Genomic DNA, 16,109 nt, shown 5'->3' with positions numbered 1-16,109 from the left:
CTGCCAGGAGAGACAGTTCTTGCTGATGGTATTGAAATGTCCTCCGAAATAAGTCATAAGCTGGATACACACTATACAATTTTCTATAGATTGTTTCCTTTAGACTTACCAAAACCATATAATATGAGGTCAAACCTAAACACTTTCAATTTGTATACAATCAGGCAGGCCCTTGCACTACATAGTAGAAGGTAAATCTAAACTCAAACAACAAAAGTTGTATAGTGTGTATCCAGCTATAGTCTGATTGGGCACTTGGTGACTTTTTGCAAAGTTTACAATCTACACAAAACTGTTGAAAGTAGTGAGGACGTATTTCCTTTGGCAAAGCGTATGGCCTCTGTTGTGTGCTAGTAGGAACCCTTCATCAAGGTAGTGGTGGATTCTGTTACCTTGCTCTCTTAACAATGTTATAACTGCCAGAAGGACTTTAGGAAAGTCCACGGGGATGCTACAAGGCCGAACGGCGGGAAAACAAATTGGTAGTGGAGATCTCCCACTCTAAAACAGAGATACGTAGTTACATATTTGGAAAGGTTGAATAAAGACACCAGTCTATCCACTTCAACCTGTGGTGTGTGTGTGATAGTTTGAAAGGATTTTTTTATGGGGATGTGCAGATACATGTCATGTATGTTGATGGATATGTGAGAAAAAATATACCAAGATATATTCCACGCGCCTAGGAGTAATCTAATGATAAATAGTAATTGGTATATGATATTATATGGTGTAGGGTACAGCAGCTGCTGTAGAAAGAATGAGTAAATTAGAGGGTATTGGTTTTACTAAAAGGCCAACTACAGCGCTTGCTGGTTAAACCCTACTTAAATAGCAGTAATAATAACTGAAAGAGGTGATATGCGATGAACATAAAAACTGTCAGTAAAATATATATAATCTGTGATTAAAATTAATAAATAGGTGATATTAATATAGTGATTAAAGGTGACTTGTGGACAACCTTAAATAAATAACAATAGCAAAATCATTCAATAATCAAATAAATAAATGCGTGCCACAATATGCATCAGTGACTTAATAAATAATATATGAATAAATATGTTCAACGGATATGATCAAGGATAAAGTCCAAAAGGTGACTGTAGTGCTTAAAAATCTTATCAACAAAGTCCTCAATGATTGTGAATTTTCCAACAGAGTCAAAAAGTGCAGGTGCTCAGAGGTGATTGTCCATGACATCGATTCCTTTCACCGTGTATATGGATAGAGTGAATCACTTACCGGATCTTGTGGGTCCTATATGCCGTATGGCATTAGGACCACTTATGCTTAGTTGCCCCCTGGGCTGGGATGGCTTCCCCTTTAAGATCCTATGGACTGGTGGCGACTCCTTAGGCGGCGGGGTGTACGGCCAATTAAATATGGGAGAAGGAGAAAGAAGCTCCAGATAGTGTAGTAATTCAAATCATAAAGTTTATTACCCACAATTTGGGTTAGATTGCAATAAAATATATAAAAGCGGATCACTGGTGGTCAGCGTCCTCCCTGCAGAGTGGCGAGCGGTGCTGCCGGCTTGCGTTCCACCTTACGTGACGTGACGACGCTATGCGTTCCAACTAACGCGTTTTGTCACTTCCTGTGACGTCCTCAGAGATAGCAGTGGACCACTGACCACCACGGATTTACTTTTTATGCAATTTCCTTGCCTTTTATCCCATTGTAGTGGGTATTAAACTTATTTTGAACATACTGCACTATATGGAGCTTTTGTTTCCTTTTACAAATTGCCATAATACCATGATGTGAGGAGGACCCAGTTTACAAATCCAGACCAGCCTATAGGAGGAAAAAAGGGGGAATCCATCCCAGCCCAGGGGGCACTTAAGCGCGAAATGTGTAAAGCACATAGGACCCACTGGTTCTGGTAAGTGATTTTATATACCCACAAATCTTGGCGAAACGGATTGATGTCACAGAATATTAAGGACATTCACTTTTAAGCACTTGCACCTTGAATTGCATTTGATCCATATAAGGACTCTTCTGATCTTCTTGAGCACCAAATCACTTTATATATATTGGACTTTTATATACCAACAGTCACGATTTATTTATTTTTTACACCTTTTATTCATTTTTTTGGTCTTTGATTGCCTCAATATTGCTATAGGTATTTTACTGTATGATATCTATTTATTATTTATTCTTAATCATTGAGATACTTGATACCATTTATTTACTATTTCATCAGCAAGCGCTGTAGTTAGCTTTCATAAAGCTAATCCTATCCGAAAACTGAGATCAGACCTAGAAGGGGTAAAGTGGAGACAAATAACTTGTATTGCAACAAAGCTTGTCATTAATGCTCCCTACCTTCTCTGTTTGGGCTGTTTCTTTAGGGGTGACTGCTCCATGGTGCAAGATGCTTCAGAATTCCTGCTGTGCATTCAATTCAGGCTGCAAGAGATACAAGTTTTACCATTTATTTATCCTTTATCACCACTTTATCAGACCTTAAACCAGACACGCCCTCCTTAGATGTACCAAGATTTTGTGATATTCTCTAGTGCTGCCAGAATGTGATCTGTGTCACACTGGCACTTTCTGGTTTAAATAGATATTACCAAAGAATTATATAATCACTTTATGGTAGAGTCTGCAGAGAACGGCTGCAGAGCCACTAGATGTTTTAGGGATGCGCTGAATGACTTACCTTTGGCATGTGTTCCAGTGAACCTTCCTGCCCTGAGGCCCCAATCTGTACCATGCATGCACAAACTCCCGCTCGAGAGCAAAACAAGCGCCCAAGTAGCTAGAATGCATGTTATACAGCACTTTTTAATTTCATCATCAAAGCCACGGGGAAACCTTGAGGTGGAAAAAAAAAACAGAAGCTGACTAGTTGGAAATATTTAGGGGGCATAGAAGAACAGGTTATGCAGACCATGGTCACTGTGGCAAGGACTAAAATAGGGCAAAACCCAGTGTACCAATGCAGGTAAGCAGTCTGCTTAGAACTGTAAGACAAGAGACAAAATGGCAGTCATGACAAGCTATTATATTGTATAGCACCTTGTGAACAGCCAAGTACTAGAAGACTCGTGTAAAGGCTCAAGAATTCATTACAACAGATCCATTGCATCTACTGAATCAGGAAGGGAAACTTTATTCCGAAGACAGTAGGATAAAAAAGGCATGCATGGGCAGCACAGTGGCTAAGTGGTTAGCATTTCTGCTTAGCAGCACTAGGGTCATTGGTTTGAATCCCAACCATGACACTACTTGCACAGAGTGTGCATGTTCTCCCTGTGCTTCCGTGGGTTTCCTCCCGCACTCCAAAGACATACTGTCAGGTTAATTGGCTCCTGTCTAAGGCCCCTTTCACATTTGTGCAACTTGTCATGCAACTTTGGACATCAGAATTGCACGACATGTCGTTCCCCATGTTTTCCAATGATACCCATTCATATATGCACAATTTAAAGTTGCAGCAACTTCAAAGTAATTGAGGGCCATAGACTTCAATGTTAACCCGCAGAAGTTGCATGAAAGTCATACCTGAATGTTATACAATGCAACTTGTGTGCAACAGTTGTCCACCAGTTAAAACCGGTCAAAGCCAAAGTTGTATCCAAGTTTCACTCCAAAGTCGACGCAACTTTGGAGTCGTACAAGTGGGCCAGAGGCGTAACTAGAATCATCAGCGCCCTGGTGCAAGAAATCATGAAGGGTCCGGGGCCCTTCCCTTCAAGCCTGGGGCTCTTCCCACTAATTGTGGGGCCCTTTACTCTTGTTACGGGGCCCTTTATTACGGTCCTGCAGTGGGACCCTTTCACAAGTTCTGCAGTGGGCCCCCTTCCTGCCATCTTGGGGCCTCCCAGCAGTGGTGGAATGCCAGGGCCCGGTTGCAAGTGTGACCTTTGCGATTCTGGAAGCTCACCCACTGGTGTCAGTAGTTTTTATTTTTTGGTATTTTAATTGAAATATTTATCATTTTATTTTATTTTTTTACTATGTCACTGACTATGAATGTCTATTCAGAACAGGAAGGAGCTGGTAAATACATATTTACTGACCCCTTCCTGGTTCTCTATTGTGACACATCCCCTGCAGCAGCCAGCAGGAGAGGGGAGGGAGCACAGTGCGGGGGGGGGGGGGACAAGGGGAGCACACAGGGGCCCAGAGACAGCAGAGCACAAGTGAACTGGATAGGAGGAGTGGCGAGGGCGGCATACAGAGGAACCAATTTCCTCTATTATCCTCTTGCAGCTACAGGAGGAAAAAAGGAGGACAGTGATTTTTCTACATGCTGCCCCCGCTGCCCCTCCTATCCAGGTGCACAGGGGAGCCGCACAGGCCCTCTGGAGCATGGGACCTGGTTGCAATTGCAACCCCTGTAGTTACGCCCCTGAAGTGGGCCTTAATTGGCCCTAGTATGTATGAATGTGAGTAAGGGATCTTAGATTGTAAGCTCCTTGAGGGCAGGATCTGTTGTGATTTTACAATATATGTAAAGCACTGCATAACATAATGCATACTATATAAGTACCTATATATAAGTACCTGTAATATATAAAATAAAAATAAATGCCCCTGCTAGGGTGGGACTTAAACCTATATATAAACATCTTGCAGGTTTGAGCAGAGGACAGAGTTGACTCACATGTGATGCCATGGAGATGTCAGGAAAAAGTTTTTTTGTCCTTTAGTTAAATGACAGTTACGTGCAGCAGAAAGCATCAACCAGATTATACTCAATTTGGAGTAATCAGAGCAATGAAAATGATTTATTCTCTTCTTATTAGTTGCTGTTTGTATTTATTTATGCCAGATGTAACTGTTAACATTGGATCACTGTTTAGTCCTAGGCAATCCCGAGGCCCTAACACATCTCCTTTAACACGCAGAAAATCTTATGACAGAGGACAGCCCAGGTAACTCTCTCTCTCTCTAAAGTGGAATTGCGTAAAAATTGGAGATGAGTTGGATATCTATAATAAACAAAGTGGAGTGGATATTTATAATAAATAAATAATTTAAGTATATATAGTATATCCTCTTTTTTCAAACTTTATTTCAGATGCCCAGATTTGACGCCTCCATCTTCACCACCTATGCGCCCTCGCAATGACAAAAATGTGTTTTCCCGCTTGACAAGTAATCAGAGCACAGGGACAGCACTGGATAAGTAAGAAACGTAACCCTTTTACCTGAGTCCTAATAATTCATTTTCATCATAATCTTTTACCCTGTCTTTGTAACATTTCCGCTCTGTTTCTAACACTGCACTTTCTCTGTAGGTCTGATGAGAGTGACTGCTCTTTCACAGATGTCTCCAGGTACTATGACAGTATTTTGGATTACCCTCCTTGTATGCATGTTGTTTGATTACCATGCCATGATCTTTTTCATCTTTTTTCTTTACATCTCTTTTCCTTTTCTCCTGAGAACAAAATGACCTTCTACTTTCATTGTCCAACATAACACATTTATTTTAATATTACCTTTTTGTGTGTAGAAAATCTTCCTGAGAGCAAAATGACCTTCTACTTTCAATGTCCAACATAACACATTTATTTTAATATTAGCTTCTTGTGTGTAGAAAATCTAGGTCTCTTCTTTATTAAAATATCCAAATTCTCTGCTGCAGATTCTTTGTTTGTGCAAATAAAGATTTACATTTTATGCAAATCACCAGAACATCTACCCACTAACCCATTTCACTCAGCAGTGAGATTAATTTTTAGGCTCACTGCTGAGTTAAATGCATTAAAGGGGGTTGTTCAGGTGATATTGCCATTTGCACTAGATGAATTAAAAATGATTTTTACTGGCTTTTATCTTGGAGTGCGGCTTGCCTTTCTCTACCATGTTTGCATGTTGAACCGAGGAAAGATTGCTTGGGGAGGCAGCACCTGTAGCTGGTTTAGTCAGTAGAGAAGCAGTAGCTGTGCAGATTCCCCTGCACATCCAAGTTGGCAGGCAATGCATGAAGGGACATGTACATAGCCCCAAACACACACATTGTCTGGGCCGTGCACCTATCCCTACATACCTGTAAATTCAAAGGTGCAGATTCGTTTGCAGAAGCTGCTGCCTCTCCATTAACTAACATAGGTTGCCTGAACGCAGCTCCAAACTGCTCCAGACACATAAACAAACAGGTCTTATATACTATACAGGCCCCTGCACCTGAGTGAAGGAACATCCAGAAAATTGCTCCAAGCTAGTCAGATGCTTTACAAATACTTGTTAACATGAGTACGCTTTACAGATTAAAATGCTAAAAACATGTTTTACCCTCATTGTTAACTAACCTACATAGGTCTGAGATCGTTATTTGAAGTACAAGTAGCTTGTGATAAAAATGGTAGTTTCAACATTACTTTAAGTACCATCGGTAGCACTAAGAATCTGGAGTGTTGCATATAAAAAGTAATCTGCATCCGTGTAATAAGTGTGCCAGGCCAGTGCCACATTGTTGCTGATTCTGATTGTATTCACTTTTCTACCCTTACAGAAATATTAGGGTGAAATAATGTAAAGTTATGCAATTGTGGGATCAAACATGCATGCGTCATACATTCTAAGAGGAAAACAGCTAGGGGAGTCAATAGTGGAGAGGGATCAGGGTGTTCTGGTAGATCATAAACTTAATAATAGCATGCAATGCCAAGCTATGGTTTCTAAAGCTAGCAAAACACTTTCTAGTAATAAAAGAGGTATAGACTACAGAAATAGACACCATTTTGCCCCTGTACGAATCATTAGTAAGACCTTTAGAATACGCAGTTTCGTTTTGGTTATCAGTTCACGAAAAGGATATTAGGGAACCGGAGAAAGAGACATAAAAAATTAGAAGAGTGATGGCAGAAAAAAAGACCAAGTAGTCCATCGAGTCTGCCCCATTTTTTTTTTTTTAGGTGCAAAGAAGGGCAACCAAACTAATAAGAGGTATGGAGGAACTCCACTGTGAGGAAAGATTAGCTGAACTGAATTTTTTCTCTCTTGAGAAGAAGAGATTAAGGGGGGATTTGATCACTATGTATAATTACATAAGTAGTCCATATAGTGAACTTGGTGTAGAGTTATTCACTTTCAGGCCCTTACAGAGGACAAGGGGGGTACTCTTTAGGTTTGGAGGAAAAGAGATTTAACCTCCATGAAAAGGCTTTCTTCACAAAAAGATCTGAGAAAATGTGGAATATATTCCCTCAATACCCAGTTCTGGCCAGCTCAGTAGATTGTTTTAAAAAAGAGCCCGATGCATTCCTGAATGGGAATATGCAATTGCCTTCTGAGGGATTTTTTTTTCCCCACTGGAGCAAATTGGATGATGCTTATTGGGTTTTTATTTGCTTTCCTCTGGATGAACTGTGGGAATGGGATTGTATATATGGAGGTTTTCAATTCATTTTTTTTTTTTTTTTGTTTTATATTTTTTGAACTAGGTGTACTTTTGGTTGAACTAGACAAACCTGTCTTTTTGCAACCTATGTACTGTAACTATGTAATAAAATAAAAACTGCCCAACTGCAGTTATGTATCTATATAAATATATACATTATTACAGACAGATGGTATAAGGGCTCTTTCACACGGGCGGTCCGATCAGATCCGCCTGTCAGTTTTTTAGGCGGATCTGATCGGATCCTCCATGCAGCTCTATGGGGCAGCGGGTGTCAGCGGAGACACCTCCGCTGACACTCGCTGCCATCCGCATCCGATCCTGTCAGTGAAATCTGGACGGATGGAAACCCTATTTTTCCATCCGTTCAGTAATCGGAGCGGAGCGGATCTGATGAGAGCAGACAAGCGGTCCGCTCTCATCCGATCCCCCATAGAGGGCAGCGGGTGCTGAGACACCTCCCTCTCCGCTCTGCAAGCGGAGACGGAGCTGTCATCCGCCCGGCTCAGCGGGGATCGCGGATCGATCCCCGCTGAGCAACACGGATCCGCCTGCGGAGGCGGACCATGTGAAAGAGCCCTGAGAGTACTCTCTGCAGGTGTTAGATGAACTCCTGGAAGGGATATAACAAAAAAAAAAACCCATGTCCTGCAAAAAAACTGGTCCAAAAGTGAAAAAAGATTAAAGATGCTATTAGCAAGACATAAAAAGTATCCATTAACAATTTTCTGGTGATGCATACACCTACTTGAGTGTTTTGTATAAGAGCCATGAGCATTGAGGTATTTACTGTTACTGTTAATGCAACTGTTTTTGTTTAATGCGCCTCCTGTTATTTTCGTTTTTTCTTTTCAGAGGTGTAATTAGTCCTGTTGGAGGGTTAAAGGGTACCAGAACAGCTCCTCTGCAATGTGTAGCTATAGCAGAGGGCCATACAAAACCTGTCCTCTGTGTAGATGCTACAGAAGAACTTCTGTTCACAGGATCAAAAGGTGAGCGTTTATAATGACTCGTTTCCACTGAGCAGTACGGTATGGTTCGGTACGGTATGCAATTTTTGCCGTTTCCATTGTGAATGGTACCCTAATTCCGAACCGTACTGTACCACTTTTTTGGGACCCTTTCGTTGGGGTACCAAGCACATTAGTACCGTACCAACAGGGTGGAGCTACACTCTGCACAACTTTGATTGGTTGACAGAGAATCGTCAATAACTGCTTTCCGGCTACACCACGCCTATCATGAAAGGGTACTATTGGCGGTGGAAACACAAGGTGTACCGTTTCGAACCGTACCACACTGAACCGAACCGTACCGTATCACTCAGTGGAAACAAGGCATAAAAGGCTATATTAAAACTAAAAATAAAGCTTTGGTTTTAACAAATGTAAAAATCAGAACTGCTTATTAGAATTCCTTTAATGTCTTCCATCAGAAACCAAATTTTCATTCTTTTTTTAAATGCAATGCAGTTCAACAAATCACATTTGTAGGGTTTGGACCAAGGCATGCTCCTTGGCCAGCTAAAAACAAGTTATCCCACCCTATAAGAGTATTGGAAACCATTGTGTCGATTGGTAACGAACATAAATTTTATTACTTTATATGTACTGAAACTCTGGATCCAGTATCACATCAGAATTAATAATATAACAGAGAATGTTTGCTTGACATTTTAAAAGTGCAAGCTTTTGTGCAATGTTAAAAATCACCTTCCTCCTCAACAAAAATACTCTCTTTCTAAAAGCTCACATGGCAGATCTCCTCTTTTTCATGTTAATTGATACCTTTTAGCACAAGCCAATCAGTGTCCTTTGCATTAAAAACAATTTAAATCTGTACTGTAGCCATGTAGAATTTGCCATGTAATAGAGCTGGGCTAACGTTTCTTTTCCTCTAAAAATGTCATTCTTATGTGATATTGTCCCATTTTTCCTGGATTCAGTTTCTGTTGAAGATTTAGCTTTTACAAAGTTGCCTGGTTGCAAAGTGTAATAAAGGCACTGGTCTCAGCAACAGATTCATGCAACATTTATAATAAATTCTCTCTAAATTTAAAGTTTCTGTAGCGGAGTCACTTGTACTATTCTAGCTTACAGGAATTTCTGCACACAGTCATCAAAAACATTCCACCGCTGCTTGGGCTTGTCAATAGATACAGCAACTGGTTTAAAATACAGATCTATGGAATTCCTAGGTAACACTATTCACCCCATAACTGAGCATCACAAATATAAATATACATTTATTATACTGGCTATATATCAACTTCAATAAAACTAGTGAAAAGTGTAGCAGATAGATAAGTCTTAAAAACCTGAGCTACAGTATCTCACAAAAGTGAGTACACCCCTCACATTTTTGTAAATATTTGATTATACCTTGCATGTGACAACACTGAAGAAATGACACTTAGCTACAATGTAAAGTAGTGAGTGTACAGCTTGTATAACGGTGTAACTTTGCTGTCCCCTCAAAATAACTCAACACACAGCCATTATTGTCTAAACCGCTGGCTAACTTATTTGAGATACTGCACGTGAGTCCTTAATAATTTAGCTTTATATCCTACATAGCTTACCAGTCAAAAAAATATGTTTCGATGGGTGGGCATTCCCTTGATAACAAATCAATGCCCATTTCAAGATTAAATTAATGCTTTACCAAAAACTATTCAGATAAGGGACAAAAAAAAAGCTGCATATATAATGACTCTACATTAGTATACCTCACTCAATCAAATACGTTTACTAACAGATTGTGATGTTCACTGAAACTTATTTCACAAGCAAGACAATTGTAGTAATATATGCACATGAACAGTATTACAATCTCCACAAAGGTTAGGTGGCACTCAGAATTCGAAGCCCCTGGTAAAGAATCATCTGCTATTATAGGTTTTGGGACTTTAAATTGAAAGTGGCCAAGACAATAGATAGCAAATGATCACTGTATTTAGTGACAGATGGAAACTGTATAGTGGAGAGGCTGGAATTATGTTGATCCTTACCTAGCTGTACCATTTTATACTGCTGAATACTCTTGGCCTGTCCCTTTTCTTTTATGATTTATGTGGGTATTTATAAAGTAAAATTAGTCACGAAGAAATTTGATTTTTCCGTAACATATTTGGAATCTATATATCAATTGCTAATTTTATACTAGTATATTTTCCTCATTCTAAAAATAATATTGCATATATTTATTTTGACAAAATGAAGCAAGGCATTACAAAATACTGTATGTACAATATACATTAATTTAGTCTATACAGTTGAACTATCAACAGAGTGACAATAGCAATGCATCACGTCAGGACAGTATCATGTATTCAACAGTTTTGCTATGACATTAGGTGATCGCAGTCAAACCACCTTAACGTTCTGTGTAGATATATATGAGACAATGACAGGTTAAGTCCAAAATACAATTCTAACTTTCTTGTCCCATGACAAGCTTTTATACAAAGAACATACAAAAACAATATAAAAAAAAGGTTAGTGTCCACTAGTTCTTCCTCAGATGTGGTGGGTTAATCAAATATTCAGTCACATGTTCATTGGCTTTTTAACTTTTTACTCAGATACATAGCAGCGCATAGTTTATCTATAATACATTTTAGCATTTCTGATTTCTTTCGAATCAGGGTACAATGTGTCATAATGAGTAGAAGCTGAGGAGGTTAATATTTGAAAATGTTATATTTTGAATATTTATGAATTTGGAAACTCTGTTATCTGTAAGCAGGTAATTCCTTTTAGCACAAGCATAGTTTATACAGAATATCTGTTGCTATACTAACCTGCTTGATTGCACCTTTTCTTATGGCGATGCATAGTATTTTGTGTTTTGGTCAATACTTTGTAACAATATCCTACTCTCACCACATCCCAAGACCGCACTTGCAAGCTATGGAATTTGGTCACTGGTCAAGAAATTGGTTCCCTCCGTGGTCATCCACACAATGTGGTATCCTTGAAGCACAGTCCCAACTCTGGACTTGTACTTACTGCATCTGCTTCTTGTGTTCGGGTCTGGGATATTCGAGACTCTGCACGGTGTGTGCGGACGCTTATGTAAGTATTTTTTTGTTTCTGTAGAATACTGTTTTATTGTTCCATTAGCCACTGATCAGTGCAAACTGATACCCTTTATTGGTTAAAACCTATTTTGTTGGGGTTTTAAAGATGGAAGCTTTCATGTCTCATGAAGTTTTTTTGCCAGGCATTATACAATATTGGTTCTAATAACCACATATTTACACATAGAACAACAAAGAGGTACAGCGAAATACAACTGTTTTCTTCCTAACACATGTGTAATGGCTTTAATGGTATATACAAAAGTATCAGGGCCTAACAGTGTTTTTGGGAACCTGACATATGTTTTAGAGATAAGAAGTCCTGGCACACATTTCACGTAATTATGAGCCAGTGAGGTTAAACTCTTTGTGAAATGTTCAAACACTTTTGATCTTCTACTTTAGGGGAAACATGCTTCTTTGACACAGGAATAAAAGCTTTGAATTAAATTACAAAATTTGTTTTTGAATTTTAATTATGAGTAGATTCATTGATGTAGGTTTTGACACCTCTCGCCAACATGGAGTTTTGTAGGGCATTTCACACACATTATTAGATATACAAGAGATTTACTAAAACTGGTGTACACAGAGACCAGCTTTACACAGTAACCAATCAGCTTCTAGGTTTTATTGTCAACGCTTAATTGAGCACACTGAAGTTAGAAGCGGATTGATTACTATGCACCAGATACCGTGTACACTAGTTTTAATAAATCTCCCCCACAGTATTTTTATTTTGTACTCCAGTTGTGATTATTTTCTCTAAGGTCATTCTGATAACTTTATGTATCAATTGTTGCTTTGATAAAAAAAAAAAAATTGTCATGGGTATTTTTCCTTTATCAGGTCATCAGGTCAAGTGGTATCGGGAGATGCATGCTCAGGTCTGGTTCTGCGCTCTATGAGCAGTCAGGGAGAACTGCAGATTAACCAGATTGCTCTAAATTCTGATGGAACCACTTTGTATGTAGCAGCCGGGAATGCAGTGAGAGCCTGGGAGCTGAGCAGGTGCAGTTATGCATACTAAACAGATTGAATGGCATTATTAGGCATCTCTACACATACTTGCTTTACTGCTTGTTCCACTAATGTGCTTTTTTTCATTACATTATCAGAAAAGTGCTTTGCCTGTTATAGGATATTAGAATATATTTAATTAACAATTATTGTTTGCTGTGTTTACTTTTGACTGGCTGTACTAACCAATGATGAGTAGTGACAGTGAAGTGTTAGGGTTAATTTGGGTATGTTTATCAAATTAAAAAATCAATGAGAATTGAGTTTGAGTCCTTTATAGAAGAAGAATTATGATCAGGAGAAGAGCGTAGTGCAATATTGTATACCTCTGTGGTCGCAGAAAGCATTGAGCAGCTCTGTGCTATGTGTATGCTGGCAGTGCTGCATGGAACTGACCTCTTCAAGTACACAGTTATAATTAGATTCAGGCAACACCACAAGTGTTCTCTTTCAGCATAGAACGTGTTGAACGTTTGTGCCATCCCCAGACTATGAAGAAGGCATATGGCAGAAGGTGACCTTGTGGAGCTGCTTTTATAGTAGATTGGAATTGGTTATTTCTAACTATCTGCATACTGTTTGTCTGCCATATAGTTAAAAATAGGTCTTTATTATGTGAAAGGTTAAAATGTTTATGTTATTTATATGAAATCAATCTAAATATGTTATCAGAATTTCAAGTGGTATATAGAGAGTTGGGAAATCCTATGGAAAACAATGCAATACACCGATTTGGCAGTATTTTACACCTGCCTTAGTGCAGCTTTTTTTTTCATACCACTGCAGGTTTCAGCTCATTGGGAAACTAACGGGTCACATGGCTCCAGTCATGTGTCTGACAGTCAGCAACACACCGAATGGGCGAGACCTAGTTATCACCGGATCCAAAGATCATTATGTGAAGGTTACTCATTTTCTCCCCATTTGCATTTTTTTATAATTCATCACCCCATCAGTTAATAAAACATACCTGGGTATAAAAGTTTTACATTGTGTTTATGTACATTTAAAGAGATTGTACTACACATTTTATTTTAGATATCAATAGCATGTACCCACAGAGAACCTTTGAATGCAGATATTGTATTTTTTACCATAAAATAAATTAGTATCAACTTTAGTCACATATACCTTATTCAAACACCTTTCTGAAGTTCAGAAACACCAGAGATAAATAAAATATTGTGGATACATGTGCCAGTTCAAATAAAATTAAAGATGTCATAAAAAGATTTACAGTAAAAAAAAAAAATTAAGAAGACCCATAGATATAGGGAAAGAAAATTGTACTCTAAGTATACCAGTGGTGTCCTTATTGTCTGTACCTCTCAGCTGATTAAATGTAGGAATCCTTCTACCGGACAGACTCAGAGGTAGGTGGATGTAAATGAAAATAGGTCTGTTTACATCTGCTTGCTCATAGATCTGCATGGAGCTTCTGATCAGATCCACTTGAAAAACTCACCTGATCGGAAAACCTGTGTGAAAAGGACCTAACTCCTCTCTACAGCTGATTCATTTAGTAGATCTTTTACCTATAGCCCTGGTATGGCTCCCGCTAGTTTAAAGCCTCGTACACACGCAACGATTATCGGCCGACCGATCGTCCGACTTTTGTCCAAGTTGTGTTTTGTTGGTTGGAATGCGCCTAGACTGCACACGAATTTTCTCGGCCAACAAAAATCTACTTCAAAAGTGATGTAATGCGTTGGTTTGTTTTCTTTGTGTTCTTTCTTCTCTGAGCATGCCCAGACTTGCTCATCAGATTTTTCCCTGTCAATCTGTACTGACTGCATGAAAATCGGCCGTTGTGTTGACGGCCAACAAAAATTTTATAGCCTGCACACCAGATTTTTTTCGGCCGAAAAGTCGCAGTCAGTTGTCGGAAGCATCATACTAACAAGCCGAAAATCGGCAGATCGGACGTTGGCCGAAAATTCCCTGCCAATTTTCGACGCGTGTGTACGGGGCATTACTCTGTACTTATCTACAGCTAATCAATTTAGTAATTCTTCTACCAACATCCCTATGATTATAGGCTTCAGAAGAGAGCATCAGAAGGTATGCTCTACTCCTCTCCAGCTGCTTAAATCAGGAATCCCTCCACCGACAGCCCTGGTATGGCTTCGAAACAGATTGCGTGCCAGGAATTGTATCCATTGCTCCACTGTGCCTGCAGAGCAGTTACTGTTCTGTGAAAAGAAACCTGCAATATTTATGATGAAAAAACACCACCACAAAGACTTAAGTTTAGTAAAGAACTGTGCTTTGGATATGCGTATAGTTAGTATATTTCTTTTGTTGGAGTTATTTTTTTTTATTAATTGATTAAGCTAATCTAAAAGTTTTTAGATTTTCTGCTTGCTTATTGCCACCATACCCGGTGCATCATTTAGCATAATGGGGAAATGTCATAGAAAATAATGACTGTCCTCATCTACACTTCTTACAGGCTGGTTAGGGGAAGGGGGGGTTACCAAAATAAACGACATTACTTTCTATTAAAAATGCATACAATTATTTTAGAAATTGTTGCTCTGCAGGTGTAGTGTAGAAATGTAATTAATTGATATATGTCTGATACAGACAAAGGGACTGCTTTGGACTAGCTGCTCAGGGCCATTTAATTATTCCACGTTGTGTTTTGTCTGTTAGTACCAGAGGCCAACAGATAAAAAAAGATATAGCTGAACACCGTGCACACTTACATATCCATAATATGCCATCTAAGAAAGCAGCTGACTGCTAACCACAGCAGCAAAAAAAAAAAAAAAAGCTAACCTGAAGATCTACAGACATGCATGTAGCAAGCACTTTAGACAAAAACACACAGCTCCACCTATTAACCTTTAGCAACCTACTAAACAGTTTGTATGCCTTTAACCCCGCATATATGTTCAACTCATTCAAATTAAATATATATTATGAAAATAATATATATGAAATATATTTTCCCTAATAAAATAACTATACCATTATATACATCCAACTAATCATTTTCCTTTTTTTATGTTTTCATCTTCAGATATTTGAATTGCACTCTGGGTGGGGAGGCAGCATTCCTCCTACCTATAATTTGGAACCTCCACATTATGATGGCATTGAGTGCTTGGCTGTACAGGATAATATCTTATGCAGTGGTTCCAGAGACAATGGCATCAAGAAGTGGGACCTACAGCGGCATGAGCTCATACAGGTTTGTCTTGCGTCTTTGTAATCACCTTGTTATGTAAAAAAAAAAAAAAGTTTTGTAAGACAGTATGAGATAAATTTAGTATTATACAGAATACTTTTTTTTTTGATGCGTCTTCCTGCTTTTATTGTCAGCAGACATTATCTTTCTGTTCAATAGATTTTTATTGAGTTCTTTTGGTGACAGTATAAAGGGGAAGCATCACCTGTATATGATCAGAGAACAAACTACAGACACATAGTATAATAACATTTGTATCATTCTAGTAACCTTGGCAGTGTACATATTACTTGGATCATACAGACAACCATTACAGGCATTACATAGTTACATATTTAGTCAGGTTGAAAAAAGACACAAGTCCATCTGGCTTAACTAATAAAAAACAGTAAAGAAAACCCAACCATACAATCCCATATACACAATCCCATATCCGCAGTTGA

At 38.8% G+C, this 16,109-nt stretch overlaps 1 protein-coding gene across 5 annotated transcripts in view; it reads left to right on the top strand.

Moving 5' to 3' along the window:
- KIF21B (kinesin family member 21B) overlaps window positions 1–16,109 on the top strand; it is a 212,120-nt gene that overhangs the window by 178,035 nt on the left and 17,976 nt on the right. For 3 of the 5 annotated variants that reach the window (XR_014224915.1, XM_082245372.1, XM_082245370.1), the window contains exons 26-33: window positions 4,827–4,898; window positions 5,045–5,152; window positions 5,265–5,303; window positions 8,228–8,364; window positions 11,268–11,448; window positions 12,303–12,464; window positions 13,260–13,377; window positions 15,499–15,669. Coding sequence is in view for 4 of the 5 variants with exons in the window: in XM_082245372.1 (XP_082101498.1) it covers window positions 4,827–4,898; window positions 5,045–5,152; window positions 5,265–5,303; window positions 8,228–8,364; window positions 11,268–11,448; window positions 12,303–12,464; window positions 13,260–13,377; window positions 15,499–15,669 (988 nt within the window). In the remaining variant the exon portion in view is untranslated. The remainder of the gene's footprint in view (window positions 1–4,826; window positions 4,899–5,044; window positions 5,153–5,264; window positions 5,304–8,227; window positions 8,365–11,267; window positions 11,449–12,302; window positions 12,465–13,259; window positions 13,378–15,498; window positions 15,670–16,109) is intronic. The other 2 variants (XM_082245371.1, XM_082245373.1) reach the window with 2 other exon arrangements.

The sequence above is a fragment of the Pelophylax lessonae genome (genome assembly GCF_965119305.1).
Source record: "Pelophylax lessonae genome assembly, chromosome: 2".
Lineage (NCBI taxonomy): Eukaryota > Metazoa > Chordata > Amphibia > Anura > Ranidae > Pelophylax > Pelophylax lessonae.
The sequence above is the reverse complement of the archived record's forward strand: the minus strand, read 5'-3'. Positions and strand labels throughout refer to the sequence as shown.